At 43.7% G+C, this 25871-nt stretch overlaps 4 protein-coding genes across 7 annotated transcripts; 3 read left to right on the top strand and 1 right to left on the bottom strand.

Annotated features, from left to right (window-relative positions):
• Positions 1 to 274: 274 nt before the first annotated feature.
• LOC143335718 (homeobox-containing protein 1) lies at positions 275 to 13316 on the bottom strand. Of its 4 annotated transcripts, none has more exons than XM_076755303.1 (11): positions 13049 to 13316; positions 11967 to 12078; positions 10229 to 10658; positions 9832 to 9917; positions 8286 to 8396; positions 6890 to 7102; positions 5648 to 5804; positions 4002 to 4084; positions 3338 to 3433; positions 3047 to 3165; positions 275 to 2237 (listed from the first exon to the last, which is right to left on the bottom strand). In XM_076755303.1, exons 2-11 carry the CDS (start codon positions 12046 to 12048, stop codon positions 2091 to 2093), a joined length of 1524 nt encoding a protein of 507 aa, XP_076611418.1. In that variant the 5' UTR covers positions 12049 to 12078; positions 13049 to 13316; the 3' UTR covers positions 275 to 2090. The 4 variants fall into 4 exon arrangements, with proteins under 4 accessions (XP_076611418.1, XP_076611421.1, XP_076611420.1 ...); XM_076755305.1 differs by having other exon boundaries at positions 1977 to 2237; positions 3047 to 3162; positions 13049 to 13300; XM_076755306.1 differs by lacking the exon at positions 6890 to 7102 and having other exon boundaries at positions 13049 to 13300.
• Positions 13317 to 15408: 2092 nt separating this feature from the next.
• On the top strand, positions 15409 to 16358 carry LOC143335391 (gap junction beta-3 protein-like). The gene is made up of 2 exons (XM_076754788.1): positions 15409 to 15944; positions 16064 to 16358. Exons 1-2 carry the CDS (start codon positions 15409 to 15411, stop codon positions 16356 to 16358), a joined length of 831 nt encoding a protein of 276 aa, XP_076610903.1.
• Positions 16359 to 18368: 2010 nt separating this feature from the next.
• LOC143335260 (gap junction beta-3 protein-like) lies at positions 18369 to 19100 on the top strand. The gene has a single exon (XM_076754548.1). The coding sequence runs from the start codon at positions 18369 to 18371 to the stop codon at positions 19098 to 19100; it is 732 nt and encodes a 243-aa protein (XP_076610663.1).
• Positions 19101 to 20325: 1225 nt separating this feature from the next.
• On the top strand, positions 20326 to 25535 carry LOC143335259 (transmembrane protein 54-like). Its single transcript, XM_076754547.1, has 6 exons — positions 20326 to 20391; positions 21101 to 21297; positions 21710 to 21769; positions 23299 to 23490; positions 24900 to 25046; positions 25182 to 25535. Exons 1-6 carry the CDS (start codon positions 20379 to 20381, stop codon positions 25533 to 25535), a joined length of 963 nt encoding a protein of 320 aa, XP_076610662.1. The 5' UTR covers positions 20326 to 20378.
• The last annotated feature ends 336 nt before the right edge of the window (positions 25536 to 25871 follow it).

The following is a 25871-nucleotide window of genomic DNA, read 5'->3' as shown; positions in this document are numbered from 1 at the left end:
CATAGTATTAGCAGCTAAGGCTCTGTCCTACCTTGTTTCTCACCCTGTTGTTGAGCTACCTCATCTTCAGTGACCCTGAGCTTCTGCTCTGCCAAATATGATCACACAACACTAGTAATGCTCCTGAGATCAGCACTGAATGCATTAGAAAACACTGCAGCTATCACTAGACACTAACCTCTTTCAAATGTGACCAGGCTTGTTTCAGGAATTTGCTTCTATCAAGTTTCACCATCGCGACACCAGCTGTAAATAAATCCAGACACGTCACGGCCGTTGTTTACAATTTTATTATTGTTTTCTCGTCGTCAGATAAAAGCAGATAGAGAGGAGCATAAGTATCAGAAAAAGCGTGCAGCTTTGGGGTTCCTGTCCAAAGCCGGACGAGAGAACTGTCTGAGGTGAGTATAGGTCAACAATACAGGGCAAACCCCACCGTCATAAATGCTACATAACACTGTCCATATCATAAACAGTCACAGTAACGGCTACCGTCAGCGCTCTGACAGTTAGCCTGCAACACATTCATGACACAGAGTTATTCTGAGGTAAGCTAGAGTTGGCTAGTGTTGTACTGAGCAAATAAACATCTATGTACTGTATATCTATAGTGTGGTGACTGTTTGATGTCCTGTTCCGGTGAGCACAGTTCACTCTGGCTCATCTCTACCTTGGCATAGCTTTGGCATTTGGAGGTAACATGGTGGCGCCCCGTTGGGGGCTGTTTGAGAACAAGCATCTTTGTCCATTTCATGGACATTTTGGGAATAACTCCCAAGGCCTTGGGCCAGTAAATATAGGGGACTAAGTAATGCAGAGTTTAAGTCAGCTATTCATATTTCAAGTTTGACAAGTAACAGTTTCTATATAGTGCTAATGTAGTTTGAAGGAAAGCACCCACAGACGTGTATATTCTCTGGGTTATGTACATGTCTAATGCAGGTACAGTCTGCTACTCCCATCTTTCAGTTAGAGTGAGATCCACTTTGAAGTGCAGCTTTGCAGTCATACAAACTCACACGAGCTTAAGCTTTAGCTTTAGCTTATTCCAATAGGACAGAAGGTGCTTGTAGCATGTAGAACGACACATTCGGATTCTTTGATCACATTGGTTTTAGCGTTCTTTCAAACGTAAAGAAAAACAAAAAACATCTGAGTAGACTTGTGGAACTAGTCTAGCTTCACTGGCTGAGTTGAGGATTGAGAGAGGCTTTGAAATGAGGATAAACTACAAAAATGACCAAACAGCAGCATTCAGTATAACAAAGACGACAGATGACAGAGATACTGTGACAAACTGTCCTAGGCTTGTTTTGCTAATATAAAAAGGTATAAATAACACATCCTGTTTTGGTTAAACACAGTTAAGATGAAGAAAATCTTGATGAGGAAAACAGAGCACGTGTTAAGACAACTCTTCACTGTCTTTATCCAACATTTTTTAGGATTACCTGAGATTCCAGTTGTCCCTCAGGGCTTTACGGATTTGATAGCAACAGCGCTCGTTGACTGATCGACCGCCTGAATCAGTCGACTGATTGAGGTTAGAGTCTTGCGAACCAGATGGAGTCCAAGACATTCAAGCAAGCAGAGGGCCTTCGCATCACCATAAACTAGATCCTTGATGGCGTATTTACCCCCCCACCCCACCCGCACCCAAACACACCTGACCTGCAGGCTCAGCACGTCCATGTCACCACAGTCCATCACACAACCACTCTTTGAAAAGGCTAAAAGAAGGCATGTAGCAAAGAAAAAGAAAAGGTGTAGCTTAAAATGGGCGAGGTATCCTTTACATGATTCTCCCTCTAAGGATTTTAGGCTTTTAATACCATCTTGGAATGCACTATATATTGATATATATATATTTATATATACTGTATATTGCCGTTAATATAAGCAGGATTACTGTTGATAAATACAGTGGCCTCCTTACCATCAGAGGCGCCTCAGCGAGCTGCAGCACCCTTCTCCCTTTGAGTTTTGGGTGCCATAGGCCCCAAAGGCCCCACCTAGGTGGAGGACACACTTATTCTTTTCCTATTTCATCTGATTAAAATTGAAACACATCCAAACTCCACCAGCTTTGGTCACTCTTCATCCACAGTCTCCCTTTTTGAATCCTCCTCTTTCTGATCCAGGACCTGAGGGGTGGGGCTCGGCAGGGCTGCAACCTCTGCGGTAGCCAATGAGGAGGGGTCTTGTTGGTCAACAATCCTGAGGGAAGAAGTCTCTTCCTGCAGAAAAGGACGATGCATCAACAACAGGAAGGTTAACACGGACATTATGGCTGGCTGCGTAGGAATCTACATCTAGGCTGACCTCATTACGCTGCATTATCATCTGCACCATCCAGTTTGTTTCCATGGGATGCTGACTTTTACTGAAGTTACTGACCTTTCTATGGTAGCTGAGACAACAGCCAGCACAACATGGCTTCATGTGAGAAATGTACATGTAAGTCAGAGTCACATTTAAGGTTGAAATCTTCCTTTAGGGCTGGTGGTGACCTCACAGGGTGTTCATGTCCTCCTCTCCTGCTGTGAGCAGCCCAGAGATGGCCCATGTTTCTGCTGCTGCCCCAGAAACTCCCTGTGATTTCTCAATTTGTACAAAACTGGCTCTTCTGATCGCCAACCTCCGAGTTGGCGAACACGGCACATGACAGGATACCCGTGACGACACTGGCAGACACTTTTCAGCTTACTGTCAACAGAGATATGCTGAATACAACTACTAAGTGTTATGGCTGCTAGTAGACCTTTCAGGGCCCTGCTTGTTGTCCAGCACAGCTTACTGGCCCAGATAAATAGAGCTGCGTCGTCATTGTTACACCTGTACGTTTCATGCATCTATGAAACATGAGCCCAACAGCGATTTTAAAGCAATAACGCTGCAATACCACAAAACAGGGAAAGATTCAGGGCTTGTTTTTGACATGTGGGCATCTGAACGTATGATTGGGATTATCACAGCCAATGGCTCCAGCGACAAGTCGTCTGTGTTTTGTTTTTTTTGTTCTTAAGCGGCTGGTGAAGCAGCTTACCTGCTCTGAGAACCGATGGTTCACCTGATCGGCAAACTCCTGCATCTCTCCCTCCTCACCATTGGAGTGGCAGCTTGGACTTGGCACCTCAATTCCATGGCTTTCCAAAATGGCAGCTTCTGGTTGTGTTAGACAGGGAAGCAGAGGTAAGAGATGGAAATACAAAACGTACATTTTCCACAGATGGAGGCAAACATTTGGGGTGCTACATGTCACAAAGTTGAACACGAGCTCATGAGAAGTTGATGTTCTGCAGATACGACAACAACACCACAGATATCAGGTGCTCACCGATATTCGCTCTTCTCTTCATCTCCTTCCGACGGTTAGCAAACCAGTTGTACACCTTTAATGCCGTCACACGCTCGAACTCAGACAGCTTACAGCCTGCGTGATGAATGCACAACATCTCTCATTTACAGAGGCCGAGAATATAACAAAACCCCATCAAAGACACTGGAGACGCTCAGCTGTCCTGAAGGACCACATTTGTCATGACGTTAATAAACAACGTTCATTTTACAGACACGTGCATAATTTAGGATGAGAGATTTACTTTTACACTAAACAAAGCCCAGGTGCAGCTTTTAAAGGTCAAATAAAGCACTCACAAAAAGATGGAGCAGATAATTCAGCTGTGGCATTTCCAGTAAATGGAACTACTGAATGTCCCAACAAACTGAGAGAAGTGACTCCAGTGTTTTGATTTATCCATGAATGAATTCGTCTACGCTTCTGAAAAAAAGTTTCTAAGTTTGCACAATTTGATGAGCTATAAAAGAACGTAGATCGGCACACAAAGTGGATTTTATTAAGAAGTCTGAGGAAGAGCTTTGTGCTCGAAACATCACTGGGATGTGTGTGTCTTTCCTACCGGTTGTTTTACACATTCAAATCAAGTGTGCAGAAAGCCGGTTGAGACAGGCCTCGTGTGGTCAGAAAAGTCTCTCCCTACCTGGTTTCTGAATGACAGAGTTGCAGGCATTGGCGATCTCCTCCCGCTTGGCTTCATCTGGGTACTGGTTCTCCATGAAGAAACTGTAAGAGATAAAGAGCCACGCTACTGGAGGCACTTCAGCCACACTGCATCACAGACGGAGCAGTGCTAGTTCCGCCCTAATTTTACCCCCCATCAACTCCATCTTTGAAGCAGGAGAGTATGGAGAATATTTGTGCAGTGGAGCAGCGTCAGGAGCTGTCCTCGCTGGAAAGGACTAGATCGCCTGTGAAATATCAAGATTTTCTGGTAACTACTGAAATTCAAACATTCAGGTAAAGTTCCTTTTCCTCACTAGCATCTTCTTCTTTCCATCTCGCCAAGGCTGAAAGAGAATCATTATCTTGCTTTACAAAACACACAGGGGCCAATTTCTTACAGCCCTCTCTCCCTCTGAGCTGCCCTATCCTGTCCACTCTATCACACAATCACACACACACACACACACACACCACACACACACTCGTCACCTCTGCTGTATCGTCCTTGGGTTTAAACTAGCTCATAGGGATCAGCACTGCAGTAGAATTGCGTAATCTGGAGGCACTGCTGGTGAGTGTTGTCTGAGGGCCTGTGTGGTCTTATTACTGTGAGTGCCCACACTACACACTACACTTACAGCAAGCATGTAATAGAGAAATCAATTGCACACCGCGGGTAGGACTGTGGAGGAATGCCTACTCCTCTTTCTCTGCATCCGAGAAGACCGTCTGGAACAAATGTGTTACGGAGAAGCACAGACATAATACAGCAAATAAAAAACCAGCATGATGAAGTGAGTGGTGCTGCTCTGCATTGACACAAGTCACAGCAGCAAGGCACTCAAAGGCCGTTTGTTCGTATGAACGATTACCTCGAGCAACGCTGCATTCCTATCATACAAGAATCACAATCCACCACTACTGACGTGTTCAGACACATATGAAGCCATTAAACACAGGTTAACTACAGAGCTCGGCTGCTTTACATCAGCTTTTTATAACCCGAAGTTCAAGCTGGTTCAAATGACTGACATGACACTGTCATATAAAGGGATATGTATATATATATATATATATGGTCTATTTTAAAGGCCCTTCTAGTGACGGACATTGGAAATTGATGACACAACACCTGTCAAGACACTTAATGACAGCAGCTGTAAACACTGATAAAGACTCCCTCATGTTCATCATGGCAGGTCTCCTGTCATAGTTCTGACGTGTCAGTCTTATGCACTCCCCTTCAAATACAGTGTGACCCAATTAGCTATCAATAGAAAATTAATCTGCAACTATATTGACAACAGCAAAAAGCCCAAACATGTACTTGTTTAAAAGCTCAAACAGTGAGGATTTGCTGCTTTTGGTCATCTTATGTGATTGTAAGCTGAATATGTTCAGCTTTAACCTCGTGGGTGGAATTAAATCCTTTGTGTGTTTATTTTTCACACTGGCCTTTTGAAAGTTGTGACGGTGGAAAAATTGTGATTTATTACCATTTTCTGACATTTTATTGACCAAAAGATGAATCAGTGAATCGAGAAAATAAGCTTCACTTGTAGTATTTTCATTTTCAGTGAGGATGATGATACGACTTTCGGCGTAGCACTAAAACTTGCTCACCTCTCCATGATTGATTGGCACTCCTTCCTCCAGGTGAATCTGCTTCCTCTACGCAGCCTCAGAGGCCCGCCCACCAACCCCGCTCTGTCTCCAGCCATGATCCCTGTCCTCCAATCAGGTTCCTCCTTCACCAAAGACCGCATTGATAAGGTGGCCCCTGAAGATGAGAGCACATGCAATTATTAGCTCAATGAAAATTCTGCAATCATTTATCATTTGTTCCTCCTGTTTGCTATGGCAGGGAAGGCTGTCACTTAAAAGAGTGGACATTAATAATAAAAATGTTAAGAAAGGTCTGCAAAAGACATTCTGGGAAAACAAACACAGAGGTTAGAAGCAACTATGTGGAGCAAGCGGCGATCCCCACTTCACCCCAACCACACAGAACACAATGTAATAGCTGTCTCATAGTCAGACCATGCCAAGTATGAAAGCATGATGGAAAGCCAGTACGGATGACATGACCCATAATGACATCACATGTATTCAGAGCTTCCTATATAAGAACAGTTCCTCATGATACAATTAATAACCTTAATGCAACCTGTACCCCTGTAAAAGGCAGAGAATGGATGGATGGCTTAACCAATGAGAAGTCATGAACTCATTTAGGATCAGGTTTTGGTTAAATCAACATTCGTCCACTGTGAGATGATGAGCTTCCCAGCTGCTGTAGCTAGCAGCAGTGACAGTGTTTACTACAGGTCTGATGGTGCTGACTGAAACTCCACATAAAAAAGATTTAACAGCTTCCTGCAGCACAATCCAGTGTGGCAACAATCCTGCTTTTAGTTTGGAACGTCTCCTGACAGCCTGCAGTCCTACAGCAAGCAAAGCCTCACTTTCCTGAACTAAATTTAAGACTTTTTAATGCCTTCTTAGACCTCTTTTAGGAAAATGAATTCAGTTCTTATAAGACTTTTCAAGATCTGCAGACACCCTGCTGTATGGTACATCCTGTTGTTATGAAGTTATAGCACAACTCCTACAATACATTCACATTAAGCTACTTCTGAACGTACACACAGCTCAGTCATTCAAGAGTATTTCAATAGTACAGAGCTGCTGTATGTTCAGCATTAGAGGTGCAATCCTTTAGTTTATCTCTGCCACTCGAGACTGTTGAAATACATCCCAAGCTAACAAAGTAGCTACAGGGTAAATGGCATGCAGGTCAGCCGACGTGCAGGCGTCTCCTGTGGCAGGCTGCCAAGGCCGGGGGGGCAGCGAGGGCGTGGTTACCTGGCTGGGCCTGGGCGGCTGCTGCAGCAGCAGTGTACCACGGCAGCAAGTGCATCAGCAGCTCTCTCTGCCTGCTCCACACTGGGTTGGGGTTGAGGTTGGTGTTGGGGTTGGGGAGGCTGCCACTTGCCCCTGCTACCGTGCCGTCTCTGTCCCCTCCCCTGGCCCTGGGCATGGGACTCACGCTGTGCTGGCTTTCACTCCACCTCAGCCCTTCAGTCGGGACAAAACCAATGGTCAGGCAGGCCACAGCCAGCGATCAGGTTATAGACACCAGGTTTGGCTAACGTAATTGGAAACTGAGAGTTAACTGACACACTCCTGTAGACCTGCCTGGAAGTTTTTCGTCAAAATGAATTTAAAAACAACTGCAGTGTATCTGCCAATTAAAAGTTAGTTTGAGCGCTAACATCGGTTCTTCTCAGATTCATGATGGGCAGGTCAATAGGAGCCTATATCAGAAGCAAAGCATTGTGGCCACTGAGGAAATTAGTTCTTGTTAGTATCACTGTTAATAATCTGTTTGTTAGCCATGTGGGAATGAAAACCAGCACCAGAGTACCTCCAGCATCAGGGCTGAAAACTACAGAGGAGCTAAGGCAAAGCTTGGGTGGGTGGGAGGGAAAAGAAATAAAGCTTTAAGATGAAGGGGGGGCAGCAGGGTCAGCAGATGGTCCATCGGCGGCTTTCATAGAGCTGATGATGTGATAACTTTTTGACATGATTTATCGTGAACGCATGCTGTCTGACACAGACCATCGAAAGCGCCTCATTTGACATGCTGTTTAAAACCAGCCTGTATCCTAGGACATGGAGAGGTCAGCACCATCCCAAGCTGTTACTCTAGCCTGTACAGACCAACCGCATTCACCCACTAAAGTTTCATTTCCAAACCAGAAGCCTTAATATTATTGATTAGCATCTCCTGTGACAGGACTACCTTTATCATTTGTCTTTCCTCTGAAACTATAGATTTGTCTCGTGTCCTTCCTTGACCTCATAGCCCTCGAGGACCAGGGTGGAGTTAGCAGGAGGGATTAGGGGTGTGTGGGTTTACCATGCAGGAGGATGGGGAAAAGAGGAGGACAGATGGAAAGGGGGTTAGCAAGCAGTGCTTCACACTCAAGAAAGACAAGAAATCTTCTTTTTCACACAAGCTCTCCTTCCTCCATTATCTAATCTATAATCTATTTTCATTAACCTGACATTCAGCCCTGGGGCGCTGATCTGCACCGTCTCATAATTAGTCTTCCTGTACTTAACATCCATCATCGCTCTAATGATCTATAATCCTGCTCCTCTGCTGTGTAACAGTCGTATTCTGCACTGCAGCTGACACACAGCCCTTGTATTTCCTGTCCTGCCCCGACAACCCTCGACCTGCCCCACGTCTCACCTGGGTTATTCCTCTCCAGCAGGTACCAGCGGTAGAAAGCTCTGCGTTTGGAGTCGCTCATCTCCAGGCCTTGCTGCAGCAACCACTGGGAGATGTAACTCTGGCTGATGCCTGTGTGCCGGAGGCAAGCCATGTTATCTTAACACTTTCAAGACATTGATTTATTTCACGGTGCACCAACAGCATCTGTGCTATTGAGATGGGCTGTGAGCCAGCTCTGAAATACTCCTGTTAAGCTAATGAAACCATTCCAACATCAATACTTTAATTATGGACATGTGATTTGGTGCAATACTGTTTCAGGGAGGGGGGGAGAAAAAAAGTTGACTGGTGTGAACATGCTGCTACCTGAGAAGTTCAGCATTTCTAGCTTGGAAGTGGAGCCACAAGCCCCTCTCTGCCTAGTAAGAAGCAGGCTGCATTATCAATGCCAACCCGCTTATTAGCTATTGCATTGCTCTTTATCTATTATTATATTGAATAAGCCTGCAGCCTGTTTTATATTTTATTCATTAAATCAAAGGCTTGTTGTTCTAAACATAGCATCATATGTTGCATAAGGCTGCATGTTGCGCAATGTGGCGTATGGTAATTTGTGTTGTAACTGGGTTTGCAGCTCATGATCTTTATTAATACTGTTTTGTTACTTTTTTTTGCTTAATCCATTAATTTTTCAGGCTATAGAGTGTCTGGAAAACAGTGAAAAATGCAGCTCTCCAGAAAACAAAATGGAAATTCTTTTGCCCAAACATTGAGGTTTTCAACTTAAAATGATATTTAAAAAAACAAGGAGAAAAGCAGCCGTTCCTCTCATTTGAGAAGCTGGAGGCAGCGAATGATTAGATGGCAAGGCATCTTGATTAAAGACGACTTAAACTACTATCAATTATCAAAACTGTTGGCTATGATTCTCAATCGATTCACAAATGACAAGAACTGATTGTTGCACATCCATCTTTTGGGAGCATTCTGAATGTAATAAGCTCATAATTAGCTTTGGTGAAGTTGTTTGGGAACACACTGTATTGCGATCAGCCAGAGACTAACTTTAGTGAGGTGGAGCTCTGAACTTCAGCACGAACAAACAAGCTGAGCAGCCAGCCACAACTGCACCACTTCACCACACTTCAGCCAACTCTGATCAGAGGAAGAAAACCACTCAGTTCAAAAGGCTGCACGGCACTGTGGGTAACGATGGGTTTCACTGGTACCGTTTCGACTTCTGCTCCTACAGAAGGATCGAGACACTCAGCCAGCGCTTAAAGTCAGTGTATCATTTCATTTCAGTATTCTTATGTGTTTTAACATCTTTAAATAAAGCTGCAAACCCCAACATACTTTTCTCTGCTTTTTTCAGACGCTGACCTTCATCACAACCAGTTAGCTTCGCAGCAATTTAGTGGACTAAAAATCTATTTTGCATCTTGTTTGAATTCAATGATGACATCAAGAATCAAATTCAAATCAATCAGGATTTATAGCTGCCTATTTGCTGTTTAAGCTGTAGTAACTCTGTAAGAACATCACAGACAAAGCAGCACGGTACCTGTAACTTGGCCTACGATTGCCTGAGAGATCCTGCGATTGTTGAGGAAAGTTTTGATCTCTTCTTTCACCAGGTTGCTGTCTCTCCTGCAAAAGCGACAAAAAGCCGTGTTGGCATTAAAACTATTACGCGGTGGTTAAGAGACCAGCCTCTGCTCTGACTAACCTTATTCACTGGTGCTTCTCTTTTTTCAGCCATCCCTGAACACCTGACCTGAATTAACTCCACTAAAATTCTGGAGAATAAGCCTGCCCCTCTGGGGACACTAGCTGTCATTATCTGATGTTATAATAGTCTCGCTTTGTCTCTACCATTCTTTTGGTCTTGCTCTCCAACTCGTCCTCGCTCAGCTCTCTGATAACACTAAGCTCCACCATCCTCCCTCTTCCACGCTCACCTCATGTACTCCTCAACCTTCTCCTCCAGGTCCCACTCCTCCTCCCCCATCATGTCGTAGCTGAACGACCGCTGAACGGCCACGCTGGGAGGGTAGAGGGGCGGGGGCGAGGCCTCGTAGCTATTGCTGGGGGATAGGGCGGCGCCGTCCAGGCCGGAGGTCTGCGTGGTGGCAGAGGCTAGAGAGAGCGAGGAGGAGGAGGAGGATGAAGATGAGGATGGGGCTGGAGCGGCTGTGGCGGGGGTGTTGTTTGATGGGGCGGGTTGAGAGTCACAGTGCGACGGGCGGTGGTCCGGGTCGAGCCTCTCCAGGGACTCCAAAGCGTGGATGATCTGAGGTTTGGTCATGCCGGACAGACGCAGGCGCTGCAGGAGGTCGATCTGTTCGATGGTGTAGCGTGGCTCCACCTCACAGCACTCCATCCTGGAATCTGCATACAGAATGTGGGGGTGTGCCCTTTATCAAAGTGAATGTGAAACTGGCATTTAAAATGAAATACAAAACCAACTTTGGAAGTGAACATGAACCAACTGTAGCCCTATTAATACACCAAAGGTCTGCGTGCTTCGGTTGATTTCTCACCAGATAAACAGCATCCAAGACAAAGTGTTACCAAGACATACAAAGCTATATTTATCTCTACTCAGCCCCTTTGATAAACCTTAAATTTAGATAATATGTCGCCAACTTTTTCAGAACCTCCAGACAAACTGATAAACGATGAAAGGATTATTAATAGATGAAACCTCAAATAAAAAAAGACACGCAAAGCTGAATTCAAACACTACACTTCCTTTGATGGGGTTCGTTTGTCTCCAGTACAACACTAAATGCAAATCTGACTACATGATTTTATGCGAAAGCTAAATTAACTCTGAGTAAACACAAGACCGGTTTATAAAACTGAATTTAGGAGAAAAAAAAAACAGACTGCATTCTCCTCTGAAGAACCCTTGGGTCATTCAAAACTTTGGCACCCTTTCAAACACTTGGCACAGACACTTGGTGCTAACCTTGCTCCATTTGTCCAGGGTGGAATTAAAGTAAGATCACCCTGGCTGGCATACATAACCTAATATCAGGTCCACTCAGCCTGGTCATATCATCCATCCATCTTTTCGCTCTCTACAGCTGCCTGACCTGTGCAGGGTCATGAGCCTTGCCCTAACATCCATCATTAATGGTTGAGATTACAGTGTGAAGATCACACTAAACTCATTTTTGGCGATCTGACGTGACCTTGCTTACTTGAAAAGATTGAAATCTGTGACAACATAACTTGTCTGTTGAACCCTCTCTTCAACCTCACATCGGTGTGAGTTGATGATTGTACACATCGATACACAGTGGTGACCTAAAACAAGCACAGCCAGCTGCCTTTAAAAAGTTGATCTTGTTAAACGGGATGTGAGCACCAGGAAGACTCGACGATTTCTGAGATGCATCAAGTCCGATCTTGTCGCATTCGCATCTTTGTTGATAAGCAGGGCAAAGTTAACATGCCAGATTTCTTTCTTTCGTTTTCTTTTCCAAAGAACTGGTTTTCAAATGTTGTGTGTTGACAGGACAGACTGGCGCCTATCAGAGCTGACGTGACATTACTTAAAGTCTGCTAAATACACCTCACTGGTATTCTGGGTACTTTCTGTGCCACAGCACAACATTTGGAAGTAAGCAGCAAGCTGCCTTTGGCTTTAAAAGTAAGTTAAACCGTGTCCCGTCACTGAGGTGATCTTACCTGATGGAGGGGGTGACACAGACAGGCGCCCCGGGAGTGGTTCGGTGCGAGGGGTCGCGGCGGGGACACACCACTGTCGCATGGCTCAGCGAGGTTCAGCTCGGCTGGACCTCTACGGAGTCAGACAGGAGACTTGCTGCAGTGTGTTGCGGTTAAGCTGCCCTTATTAGCATGCTGGCAAACCTACAACAGCAGATGACTGCCTAGCAGGCTAGGCTAACACCGTCAACTCTGGTTGGTTCCCCTGAGCACCAGCAGCCTCCCATCGATAGCTGCTCGCTACCTTGTTGTGTTAAGTTAGACAGCAGAGTCAAAACAAGAGCGGAAGTAGTGCAATTTAACCTTCAAAATAAAAGCATTTAAAAAACTGTACACTTTCAGTACCAATTATAATAGCCATCTGTCTCTGACTAAAACCCAGATTTTTTTTAAAAGAAACCCTTTAATACAGTAGGTGGCTTAGCAGATTAAGCTACCACACAGCACTTAAGTGATATTGGTAAACTGGGCTAAAAATTCTGAGCAGGTTCTTCACTGTATAGAAAACTGTTTATCTTCAACTATATATATATATATATATAACGTTTTCTGTAGTGACTCATTGATTTAGCTCGGATTCAAGCCTAACCTAGGTTAGCACAAATTATAAGTAACAAATTTAAAGAGAAGCATTTCACCACAATTTCAATGTAACTTAGTAACAAGATGTTACTGATTACGTCAGTTTAACGATTGTAACTTTCTGTTGCTGAAAAATTAACCATGTACACGTATTCCTTTAGTATTATTTTGAAGGACACAGGAAACATTACTATTGAGTCTGGCCAACTAGACACTACAGTCTGTTTTGTCTTGGCTAACAACTTATCTAAAACTTGTACATTGGATGTCACATTGACAGTATTTCAGAAGGGCTTTTACGTACGAAACCTTTACGGTCACAAACGGCGGCAAACAAACATTTGGTGTGTTCGGTCAGTCGGCTGGGACACAGCCAGTTGCTAACCAGTTAGCTCGCTAGCTAGCTAAGTTAGCAGATAGCTAGCGCCGGATTGTCCCACCGCGGAGCACCTCTCTCTTACCTCCCGTTGCTGTGGAGAGATAGCAGCAGCCGGCTGGACGGAGAGAGGAGATAGTGAAAACTGGACAGAAAGTGGCGGTCCAGCCAAGCACAATAAACAAAGTAACTCCTCGGCCCGGAGTACACGGTGAATTAACAAGCAGAGGGTGAACGGTGCAGGGTCATATTGTCTTTCAGCTATGCAGTGGGGAAATAGTGTATGCAAATGTGGGGAGTCTGTCTCAATTTATGACCCCTCACCCGATATCACTGTAAAGCTAGCAAGAATTATAGTTATGATTTCCGGTTATAACATGACCACTAAAAACATCATAGCTAAATTAAAATACCACAATGCGCCAAAGTAAAAGTTAAGGTTACGTTTTAGCAAAATTAAACAAAAATACCAACATGCTCATATGTCTAGTGTACAAAGCATTAGCGGTCGGCTTCTCTCTTTTCTATTTTATTTTATACTCTTATTTTGGTTAGCTAAAGAAAAATGTGCCAGTAAATCTGTCTACCTTGACTCAGCACCACCCACACAGAAGTGCATTTGTCTGCAGTTAAAGGCTGCCTTTCCCATTTTGGAAGCATTTACCGAAGAAGTGAGATGAAAAGGCATTAAACAACAACAACAACTGTGATAATGACAATAATGATAGTGCTTATCGGAAAAAGGGGTTACCGTATGTGCAGATACCGGAACATTTCTGTGAAATCACATTGCATAGGATTTCACCTGATCAATTGCTGTGGCATTGCTCAGGAATCCCACTTTTCTGGTTTTCACTAAAATGCAGTAGACATGTCTTGTAATGCATTTGATCACACCAGTGGTGGAATGTAACTAAGTACATTTACTCAGGTACTTTACTTAAGTACAAATTAGAGCACAAATTTACTCCACTTCAAAACAGAAGGAAATATTGCACTTTTACTACACCACAAACATTTGTCAGCTCAAGTTCCTCATGACTTTATAATTTTGAGGTTTGGATTGCTAACAAGCATGTGAAGGTGTCACTTTGGGCTCTGGGGAATGATGATGGCATTTCTCATTTATTTTTTAAAATTTTTATAAACCAAACAATCAGTTGATTAAAAGAGAAAAAACATCAGTAGGTTGAAATGAAAATAATCACAGGTTACTGTCTTATACAAAATAGCTGTACATTAGCTCCACCACAACCAACAATAAAATCCTGCATTTACATTAATACAAGAGTACTAATAATCTACTGAAGCCTCCAAATTCAATGCAGTTTTGTGATGTGATAGTCTTCCACTGTCTGAATAGTATACAGTCAGATGTTTTCACGGTCCCCAAAGCTTGGAGACATTTCTTGTATTGGTTTCTCAGAGTCCCGGAGGTTCCCTCGGGCCTCTGACTCTCCCAGGCTGTAGACATGGGCGCCTCGGTTGCATCCTGCCATCATTGTACCTCGCAGACAGCCTGTTTGCTGGAGAGAGTGAATATCAGCTGCTGAGTAATCTAATATAGCAAGATTTGTTTGTCCAGTTCACACAGACAGCCACAGACAATGTCTGAACCATAAACCCAAAGGAATGCTCACTTCTGGCTCATGCAGTTGCATATATTCTGTTTTGAGATGAAGGCCACAGATCACCTCCTCAAAGCTGGATGATTAATAAAAAAACTTCATCGTGGAGAACAAGCACTGTGAGGGTGACAAATGGAAGCTGAAGGTGCTGTAACACTGAACTTTTAAATCTTTGCCCCCTATTTTATGAAGTAGTATCTAATATACGGTGCTGCTCAACTTTATTGATGACCTCTTAAAGGTAGTTGTTTTTAACTGTGTTATGTAAAGATGGAGGTGATATCAATTATTAAAAAAAAAAAATCCTGTACAAGTGCTCGGTGAATTGTTTTTCCCTTTGTTCAGTTTCCCCTGTGTTCAGTCTCTGGATGTAACTTCATATTTAATGGACAGACATGAGACTTATGTGAATCTTTTTGTCTCACTCTCAACAATAAAGCAAGTCAAGATATTTGCCACAATGTCAAACAGTTTCCTTAAATGTCTTGTACTTAACATAGCCCGAACAGCATGGGGCTCTTGTCAGTATACAGAAATCTCTCCGTCTCTCTCCTGCCTGTTAATCAAAGTGTTTGCAATGACCAGTTCCACCAGTGACTGTAGCAGAAGAATGAGTCTGTGTTTGCTCTCTTCAGTATTCTGCCCTCCCCTTCAACCTGTGCCAACAAGTCATTAGTAATAAGTACTAGAGACTTTTTGCCTGACGTTCTCAGATCAGCTTGTGTCCGAGCGTTCAGCATAGCCCCTGCCACATTTTTGGGGCATTTGAGGCTTCTTTTTCTTCTAGGTGGTCCAACCTAACATCTGAAGCAACACCATGAACTGGGCCTTCCTTGAGGGCCTCCTTAGCGGCGTGAACAAGTACTCCACGGCATTTGGCCGCATCTGGCTCGCCATCGTTTTCATCTTCAGACTCTTGGTCTTCCTGGTGGCCTGTGAGAAGGTCTGGGGTGACGAGCAAAAGGACTTTGATTGCAACACCCGGCAGCCTGGTTGTCACAATGTCTGCTACGACCACTACTTCCCCATCTCCTACACCCGCCTCTGGGCTCTCCAGTTGATCTTTGTGACCTGTCCGTCCTTTCTTGTGACGCTCCATGTGTCCTACCGAAAAGATCGCGAGCGTAAACATCGGCTGAAGTACGGGGAAAACTGTGCCCCTCTGTATGATAACACCGGGAAGAAGCGAGGGGGTCTTTGGTGGACCTACTTCTTTAGTCTGCTCTTTAAGATAATGGTGGATGCTGTGTTTGTTTTCCTGCTCTTCTACATCTACGAGGCCACATTCTTCCCACCGCTGGTGAAATGCAGCGAAGAGCCTTGTCCCAATGTGGTGGACTGCTACATTGCCAGGTAAGGGTACCTCTCAGGCTCTGAACTGTTAATGATCTCAATGGTTGAACTAGACCTGTGACCTCTTGAAAATCTGAATCTTACATTATTTGTCTCATCTGTGACCATGCATTCCTCAGGCCCACAGAGAAGAAAATATTCACCTTCTTCATGGTGGCGACCAGCTTTGTGTGCATCTTCATCGCTGTTTGTGAGATCTCATACTTGTGTGGGAAGAGGTTCTGGGAGTGTTGCAGAGGAGGACCCCCTTCAGTGAGAGAAAACTCCTTCAAGATGACCAAAATTCCTCTGACTGGGAAGGAGAACTCAGCGTACAACGAATCTGTCCAGAAGACGTCCAAGATGGTGGACCAAGGCAACGGAGAGGCTTGCATACAGAGTTCAGCCCCAGCGTACAACATAGCAATCTCCTGAAAAACACGTTACCATATTAATGAGTTTGACTTGTGAGAAGGTTCTGTAGCGTTTGCACTGTTGGCCAGATCCAGACTTATCTGCAAAAATCAGCAGTTGTTTACAAAGTTCATGTCTATTTTATATCTATATATATATAAATTATGTATTGTGTTTGTCTCTTAATATTGTTGAGCTGAACATGTCTGTATTCTTCATCAAAGCATGTGATTCAAAATATCTGCTACACACTAAAGACGATTTACAATACTTAGACACTTGTATATCATGTGAGATTATTTTTGCTCTCTGTATGGCCACAAAATAAAATTGCTTTACTTCTTCTGAGGTGTGAGAGCTGCAGCGTGTGAGTACTTTAACACAAACTGGCATTGAGGCATTGAGTATGAGCACAAGTAATGTCATGAACTTAATTAAAATATGAAAATTAGATTTCCTAAAATACACAACCATCCCGTGAAATTTGCTTTGCCGCACACTCCTCTTTTATCTCTGTCGGAACATTTTCAGAAATCTTACATATTTAATTGACTACTTGTGGCATTAGCAAAATGTCTTGGGTGCAAAATAACCTAAGCATGTCACTGATGGGAGTAACAGTATTGACAAAAGTTGATAAAAATCGCCACTCCTACACTAAGTTTCAGACCAACCCGATGAAAATTAACGACATGCTGCATTCCATCAGAAGAATAGATTTGTAAAGGACGGCATCATAAAACTGAGTGTACAAGTTAAGGCAGTGACTGCAGCACATTTTTTCCTGAGAAAATGAGCACAAAGACACTTGTTATATCTGATTTTAAATATTGGCGCTCCATATCAGGTGTAGCAATGGTTCCAGAGTGCTTGTGCAAACAAATGTGGGGTGGTGGCGCAGTTTAATCCTGATTAATCAAAGGCTAAAATCATATCTCCATATTACAGTTGCCTAATGAAGCTGATACCAAGTCACCTGCCGAGAAAGGTGGTGAACACGTAGGCAAACACACCTAAAAGAGGTCTACTAATGCCCACTTCAATGTGCCATATCAGCTAAATTCATTTGCACCGTCACTCTGCAAGCAATTTCCTTGTTCTGTAAAACCACTGATGTGTCTTTTGTTGTTTTCCTGGACCTTTTTTTGGTTGTATTCCCCAGTTTTAGTGAGGGTACTTCGTCACAATGAAACTGCCAGGGTAAAATTGAGTCTAACAGGCTTTGTTCTTGGCTTAGCTCAGTTAGTTCTAGGAAAAAAAATATGCTGACAAGGAGTAGATGGAGGTTTAAGGGTGAATTCTGGATGGATGCCAAATGTGGCCACACCTCTAGATTATGTCCAAGAGTTGATTCTTGTACCCAGTCAATATCAGAGACCTGCTGGAGGAGAGAGGTTGCCCAAAGCCTGCTGAACGCATTCCTATAGTCCATTTCCCCGACAAGGGACAAGATGGACTGAGTGGAAGACCTGTTTTGCTCTGGTAAGATAAATTTTAGTCTTGGTGTTGCAATTGCATATTTTGGCTCAGTCGTATTCAGTTTTAAGACTCTCTGGAGTCAAGGAATGTGAAATTTAAGAGCTTATGTCAATGTGGACTACTATATACAGAGGCAGGATGAGAGAACATTTAACAGAAGTCTACCTTCAGAGTTTTATGTGTTGAACAGCTGTTTCATCAATTATTAAAGGCATCTTCTTCAAAGTGCTTAACTTTGTAAAATGCTTTTAACTGTGAGATACGTCAGAGGAGACTGAGGTTTCATGGCTGTCAAAGAAATGGTTTGACCAGAAAAGAGAATACCAATCTAAAATATGCTGTGAAATATTTGGAACAAATTACAGAATATTTTGCTACATCAAAGCTAATTAATATATTTTGTATTTTTACACTCCTTAAAACTGTGTATTTCTCTGGATAATTGCATCACTAAGTCTTTTTCTCTTTGTTGTGTACAAGTTTCCCCCAGCAACATTTAAAGACAGATTTCCAAACTTCTAAAGTCATCAGAAGTCAATCAGAGCTGAGCCCATGGATTGGAAGTTTCTCCAGGGTCTCCTCAGTGGTGTCAACAAGTACTCCACTGCATTCGGACGTATCTGGCTATCAGTGGTCTTCGTCTTCCGGGTGTTGATCTTCGTGGTGGCTGCAGAGCGGGTCTGGAGCGACGACCAGGGACACTTTGAGTGCAACACCCTCCAGCCGGGTTGCAAAAACATCTGCTATGATTACTACTTTCCCGTCTCCCATATTCGCCTCTGGGCTCTCCAGCTGATCTTCGTCACCTGCCCTTCCTTCATGGTGGTGCTGCACGTGGCCTACAGGGAAGAGCGCGAACGGAAGTACCGAGCCAAGCATGGCGAGGGCACGCACCTGTACGACAACCCAGGTCAAAAGCATGGCGGCCTGTGGTGGACGTACCTGCTGAGCCTCTTCGTCAAGACCACCTTTGAGATCACTTTTCTCTACTTGCTCCACTACATCTATGACAGCTTCAAGCTGCCCAGGAAGGTCCAATGTGATGTTAAGCCCTGTCCTAATTTGGTGGACTGCTACATATCCCGGCCCACTGAGAAGACCGTTTTCGCCTACTTCATGGTGGGGGCATCCGTCGTGTGTGTGGTGCTCAACATCTGTGAGATTTTCTATCTGATTGTTTCCCGGGTGGTGAATCTCAAACATCGAGGCAGCATCCGCACCTCATTTAAAAGGGTCCACCGCGACATGGACTCTGACTGCGGGAAGTCATCTCTTAAGTCATAGCTGGAGACTCAGTATATGCAATCAATGTTTCTTCTTATGCCTCTGATTGGTTTACTGTAGGATAATCCTTATTCCCATTGAGGGTATTTTAATTTAAAAAGTGATTTCATGTATAATTTTTATATTGGATATAAATATGTTGTATTTTGTCACAAACAGTCATAAACATTTCAGCCACCTGAATGAGTTTGGCTGCTGTACATCATGAATTAACTGATCATTATTAAATGAACAACTGACAGAAAGCTCATGTCTATGACCACTGTCATCACCAAAACTGACATTTTTTGTTTTTTGTCTTTTGTATTCCCTAAAAGAGACTGTCAAAGCACTGAAAATAAAGCCTTTTTTCTTTTAAACTTTGATAAAACCACAGCACCTGAGCTTTAGTGTGTGAGACCTGCTTCCCCCTACTTTAATGGCGCCCTTTCTCCACCTGGTGGCACTAAAGGCATACTACACTATGATATGAAGGAGGTGAAACTTCAGACAACATGATCCCTGAGCTGACTTAGAAACACATGGCTTCCTCATTTAGCCTACTATCTAAAACTGACATAACATGTTTACACTTATTCTGCGGTTAATATTAAAACTGTATCATCGCGTGATCACAGTTGTCTATCGTGTTTATCCAGGCTTTGGATCCAGGTGTTGACACCGGAAGTAGCATCATAGAGTAACGTCCTTAACGCACCATATTTATCAAAAACAGCATAGTAATGTCAAGAAAAAAACAAAACAAAAAAACCCTTTATGAATATAGTCAGTTGACTGTAGTGTAACCGACACCAACCTATAAGGCCTGTACATATATTTTTTTTTTCACCACCAAAGACAGGAAGCTGCTAATCGACGCACCTGTGCTCTTCTGCATCAAGGTTGCCGAAATTCCACCGATAACAAGTAATTAGCAATTTTGGTTTCAAAATAAAAGCATGAAATATTTTCCCATTGGAGACATAGACTGCTGGAAGTGTATGTGAGGACCATTTTGGGGCATAAAAGAGTATTTTAAGTATTGATTGATAAGCCACAGATTATAACTAAAACATAATCTTTCTGCGTATTTTCTTCATTAGCTTAAACAATTGCACTGTGTACATCATGTTCATCACAGTTCAGCGATGCGTTCCCAGGTAAGATTTTATTTTGAAAAATGTGAGACGAGGTGTCACTGGCTGCTGGCTGACGGACTGGAGGGAGCTGCACAGTTTGAAGGGAAGAGGAGACACGCTGATAAGGTCAACGCTTTAAACGAATGGTGACCTAAGCGAGATGCCTGGTACAGGTAAGAATCACACCTGAGAAGTTCGTGGAAATGTTTGAACACCGCAAACATGTGTTTGTTTGGAACTTTCCGAGTGATTGTTTGGGCGTACAGGTGATGAACTCTGGATTAGTGGAAATGAGTTTCGACAACGCCTTGATCAAAATGATGGTGTTGAGTAACGAGTATTGGTCATGATATTTTACTCTGATTGAAATCATTTTAAATAAAAAGAATTAAAATTGCACATTGAAGCAAGTATTGGAGTGTGTGTGCTCTCTGCATGTGTTTTGTGTCAGTGAATGCAGGAATGTGTGAGTGAGAATTCCCCAAATATTCAGCTGTGAACTTGTCTGGAGGAGATGAGAGCAGGTTAACAGACATGCGCAAACAGAGAGGTGGAACTCAACTAACCAGCTCCATTGAAAATAAAAGTCTAATTCCAGCAGAGCCACTTGAATATTTGTTGCTTTCATAATTTAGTTGATTTAGCATATTCTCTTCTCTCCAGCGTTGACTTTATTCCAGTTAATGTAAAACCTAGTTTGATTCTCGTTTTTGTTCTGCAGGTATGTGTTTAGCAGCTAATCATTAATACAAGTGACATCTCTGCTGTGGACTTGACCTGGCTCTTGTGTGTCTGATCAATACAGCATGAACAGCATGGCTGCAACTCTCTGTTTTGGATTGTGATTCTTAATATTTTGCTCTTCCTCCCTCTCCTCCTCAGGAATGTGTTGTGCCAGCCTGGAGGACCCCAAGACGCTGATGAAGATGGGTCTAAGCATGGTCCTCGTTGGCCATGTGAACTTCCTGTTGGGAGCGCTGGTGCATGGCGTGGTGCTCCGACACATTAACCTCCACAAGCAGGCCCGGGCCCTGGAGTACGCCATCTCCAACGTGGTTGCGCTCACGTCGGGCCTTGTGGTGAATAATCACACTAATCCTATAGCAGAGGGGATTTTGATGACATCTATGGGAATATTATGGAGTTCAGCATCACATTGTTTTAATTAGAATTCCTGTCTCTAATATGAATTAGGTGTCGAGTTAAAGGGTCATTCTGTGATGTTATTTTTCTTTAGCCCTTGTGAAAACAACTTTGAAAACACACAGAGATACTTAGACTCATACCTGAAATGCTTGTAATGATAGCCCTGCTGGGGGGGTGAGAGGAACCATCTTATGACTTTTTCTCCCTGTCCCTACACTGAGACCAGATGAGAAACACATCATTTTTCACATTGTGGTCATCTGACATCCTTTTCCCTGTAAAATCATGGTCATCATGGTTGCAGATATGAATATTCTTCAACCCTCTTCTGTCTTGTCTCTGCAGGGAGTTGTCGTTGGCATTCTGGCTATTGTCCTGTCTAAAAACAAGAGGAGTCGAGGCCTGGTCAGTAACACTGATGTCTGTCATATAAACTCTTCCTTTTTTATTTGAACGTTCTCAAGACATGCTAAAAAAAATCTGTGCTGTGATGGTGCTGCTGTCAGTCCTTTCCCCTGATATTTTCTCTCTTCTCCCCTTCGTTGTTTTAAAGGCGCTCTCAGCTCATTTTGATCACCGCGTGTACACTTGCTTTCTCTTTATTTCCCAGCTTTCTCACACCTTATTCTTATTCTGTTTCTGTCTTTCTTGTCATGAAGACATTTTAAACCCCCCTTTGAGCTCCTGCGTGTTGCCTCAGGTGTCTGAATGCAGCCCTGCAGAGCTGGAATTGCTCCCTCCCTCACTGGTCGTGCAGCACGGCTTCTCCTGTGTTTATTCAGTCAGCTGTCGGGCTGGATCGAGTGAGTAAGCCCAGGCAAACCTGCCGCGATAAACCACTCCCCGTTTCCTTTGTTAGCCACAGCGACCGTGAACTGGGCAAGGCAGCGCTGACGAGCAGCAGTTTCACTCCTCATCTGTCTTGTTATCTTTTGCAGTCATTCAGACACCTCATAGCATGAATAACATGTAATCTCAACACTCCCTTTTTCATGTTAACACAGTCCCTTGATTACATACACTGGCTATATCTCCCAGACAAATTGCAACAGTTTTCTTTTGTTCTTATCAAGTAAATGTATTTAAGGATGGGTTCCCTTTTTTTTCTACCTAAAATATGATTTAGTATTGATCATAACTGACAGCTGTAGTTTCTAATGATTCTGACTGGTAGTTTGGATAAGGCTGGGAGTGTTTTCTATATTTGACTTATTATCAACAAATCCCATTAAGGGACCAAAACCAACAAGGAGTTAGACTGTCTGTCAACACTTACGCATATGCCTAGCCTGTCTGTGGCACCCAGCCTCAAGCCTGTTTGTTCCAGTTTCCTTTCGCAATATTTGCTTGATAAATGATTCTCAATCCAGAAATTTAAAATCAGGCTTCCGTTAAATTAGGCAGCTAACAACACACAGATTTTAAAAAAGACTGGTCAAAATTGATGCAGCAGTGGGCAAACTAGTCTGACTTTTAGTTTCAAATATGGCAAAAGATCCAAAGCCACTGGATCCTCCCAGCCTGGCCCAGGCCTTTCAAAGTCCACACCCTAAGTCTGTAACACAGGTTTTTCTTTAAAAATCTTAATTCTCAAGCCCAAACCAAAAGACAACCCTTGTGACATCACCAGGGTTTGACAGGCTGAGAGGTATTCCTGATGACAACGGATTGTCATGTGTGAGACTGGTGGAGTGCACCTTTAATCCGTCACTGGACTGTGTTGAACTGACAGCGAACTTACACCCATTTTCATTCAGTTGATCATATTTTGCTTATTTCCATAGCTCATTTTGTAAATGCTGCCTTTAATCAGCTGGATTTACACTGTTACTACTTATTTTTTCCAGCTGGGAGCGGTACAGCTTTACCTCACCAGGTATCAAGCTTTTGATTCCTGATGGTTTTTCCTATCGATCCCTCTGTTTCCTCCTCAGACGTGGGCGCTCTTCACCGTGGGTCTGGCTGCAGCTCTCATGGCGGCAGCTTCAGCCATCGGACTGTTCGTGTCTGTGGTGAGGGCCATCATTCACGGCGGGCGGAGCCTCCTGACTCACTGCCGCTTCCCCGATGCCATTGGCTACTCCAGCATCACCAACGAGTGTCCTTTTGACCCAACGCGCATCTATGTGAGTGTATTAGTGTGTATGGCAGATGTTGAGATCAAGGCATGAACTGTGATTTTTTTTTTTTTTCCTGCAGCAGCTGGCTCTTTGATCAGCTGACTGTTGTCAGTGGCATAAACATAACAATGTGGCTGCACGTCATAGTGGCCGTGCCTCTTTTGTGTGTGTGTGTGTGTGCACAGGCTGTGGGAGAGGCAGGGAGTGTGAGGCTGAGTGTCTGTCTTTTCTGTCACACAGTCAGTCACTCTGTGCAGCCACAGGGCTGGTGGCAGAAATGTTGACCTGACCCTGTCGGTCCTCTTCAGGCTCTGTCCTGTTGCAGTGTGCTGCAGATGGGCTGTCAGACCTGCGCTGCCTCGCAGCTGCAGCCACACATCAGCACGACTTTGGCATTTTAGCACGGCTCGTAGTCTGTAAATTATCGGTTAAGGGACCTTTGTCTTAAGATGGATTTATTCTTGACACGCTGTAGATGCATCCAGCGTAGGCTGTGAATTATAGCTCAGTGTCACATTTCACCCATTAATAGCACAAACCCAGCATTAGACAGATTTACAACCAGTTGTGCAATTGTGTTTACATTCATTCATTCACTTGGTGACACAGAGCGACTGTGGGAAGGGCTGCCTTGTCTCATTATTGAATAGGAGGCTGCTGTCATGCACTCGCCCTGTTTACAGTGTGTTCTGTCATTCACTGGGATAGAAAGTGGCAAACACTGGGAGCTGATGGTTGTCTAGCCAGTCAAATACAAAAATGAGTAGGTAGTACTTTATTTTCACATCCACAAATCTAGCAGCATAAAAACATTTAATAAATGGTTTACAAAGCACTGTAATATACTTGTTAATAACTTTAAGTGCTCTGTGGGCTGCTGTATAAACAGATAATGAGTGACAGTATAATATTGTATAGAATGCTGCTCACTTAGAGTTAGCTAGGGACCTTCAATATGGCTGCCTGAGGGTGCATTACATCACCTGAAAGAGTGTTTTGGACTTCTGGCTCAGATACTCATAGCTGCTTAGGGGCAATAATGACGGTTATGCAAGGTTTCTTTTTTTGTGCTTCCTGCACATTTCATCATGAATTCCAAAGAAAGCTCCAAACTTAGAACCATCAACGCTCATTCTCTTTGTAGCCCAACAAAAGGCAGCTCGTTTTTTTTTCTTTTTGTAATCCCCTTGCACACTTCTACTTTGATACATTCTGCGGCGCATATTTTATTCACATCGCTGAAATTCCCAGATCCACTGCTGTATTTTTGCAGCCATCTGACAAACCTGAGGTTCTGTGTCACATCATTATCCACACTGTAGCCCTGATTCTGTGAAGCTGCTCTTGCCTCAGATTGTGTTCTCTATGGTCCAGCTGGTGGTTGCCACTAACTCCGCTCTTCCATCCCTCCTCAGAGTACCACTCTGATCCTCTGGGTGCCTCTGATCGTGACTTGTGTCATCCAGATGGTGTTCTCTGCCCGGTGCTCTGCTGTCTGCGTGTCATTCCTCGGTCTGCCTTGCTGCCCAAACAGGAAGAGAACCAGAGACTACGGCAGAGCTGTGAGATTTTGACTCAAACATACTGTACATTGTGCTGCTTTAAACAAGTAATCCTGTAGATGATGCAGAAGACCGTTTTCAGTGTTTTAAGATTGGATCACAGCACTGTTGTGAAATAATTTCTGTGTTGTGTAGATCAATGTGGTGAGGCCGATGGAGGAAGCTGCTCCCTCTCACCATACCGAACCTCCACGAAGCCACAATGAACCTCCAACACGCTACACTGAACCTCCAGGAAGCTCCCGCCAACCTCCAAGATGGAATACTGAACCTCCAAGACAGCAGCACCGAGCTCCTCCCGCTCCACAGCGTCTCCCACCTCAGCATCGGAGCCTTCCTCCCTCGGAGAGGCAGCCTCTTCGCCAGCCGTACAGAGAAAGGTCAGACGGACAAAGGCAAGAAACGAGGATTGGCAGCCAGCAAAGGGCAACGGAGCGACACCAACTGCTAGAGAGGGGTGCGCTGGAAAGGTCCAGCTTTTGGATTTAGCCATTTTTGACATGTCAGCATTAAATGTAGATGCTGTAGTTCTAGTTACAATACGTGGATTCAAACATCATACTCATAACATCCAAACTGTGAACCTGGAGCTGGAGATGTTTTATTTAACAGTGCAGTGGATCTGAGCTCAGCGTGCAGGATCCTGGTTATGTCAGCGTGTGTGTTCTGGTATTTTTGTACTTCTGTGTCAAATTATTCATATCAGGAAGACAGATGAGTCATGAAATCCTCGCGTGAGGACATTCTTGCTTGTACAAGGATTTAGTTCAGAGTTAAAGAATAGTTTGATATTTTTGGAAATGCACTTTCTTTGTGAGCGTTAGA

This window comes from Chaetodon auriga, chromosome 17, assembly GCF_051107435.1.
Source record: "Chaetodon auriga isolate fChaAug3 chromosome 17, fChaAug3.hap1, whole genome shotgun sequence".
Lineage (NCBI taxonomy): Eukaryota > Metazoa > Chordata > Actinopteri > Chaetodontiformes > Chaetodontidae > Chaetodon > Chaetodon auriga.
This window is presented reverse-complemented; position numbering and strand designations above follow the sequence as displayed.

What these genes read in the sequence shown, in the direction of transcription:
- LOC143335718 (XM_076755303.1), bottom strand. Translation starts at nt 12,048, where the DNA reads ATGCGACAGTGGTGTGTCCCCGCCGCGACCCCTCGCACCGAACCACTC. An exon ending in AATCGTAGGCCAAGTTACAG is followed by an intron (nt 8,397 to 9,831) that starts GTACCGTGCTGC and finishes TCCGGCACACAG; the next exon opens with GCATCAGCCAGAGTTACATC. An exon ending in ACCATCGGTTCTCAGAGCAG is followed by an intron (nt 2,238 to 3,046) that starts GTAAGCTGCTTC and finishes CCTTTTCTGCAG; the next exon opens with GAAGAGACTTCTTCCCTCAG.
- LOC143335391 (XM_076754788.1), top strand. Translation starts at nt 15,409, where the DNA reads ATGAACTGGGCCTTCCTTGAGGGCCTCCTTAGCGGCGTGAACAAGTAC. An exon ending in GTGGACTGCTACATTGCCAG is followed by an intron (nt 15,945 to 16,063) that starts GTAAGGGTACCT and finishes TGCATTCCTCAG; the next exon opens with GCCCACAGAGAAGAAAATAT.
- LOC143335260 (XM_076754548.1), top strand. Translation starts at nt 18,369, where the DNA reads ATGGATTGGAAGTTTCTCCAGGGTCTCCTCAGTGGTGTCAACAAGTAC.
- LOC143335259 (XM_076754547.1), top strand. An exon ending in TTGACCCAACGCGCATCTAT is followed by an intron (nt 23,491 to 24,899) that starts GTGAGTGTATTA and finishes ATCCCTCCTCAG; the next exon opens with AGTACCACTCTGATCCTCTG. An exon ending in CCAGAGACTACGGCAGAGCT is followed by an intron (nt 25,047 to 25,181) that starts GTGAGATTTTGA and finishes TGTGTTGTGTAG; the next exon opens with ATCAATGTGGTGAGGCCGAT.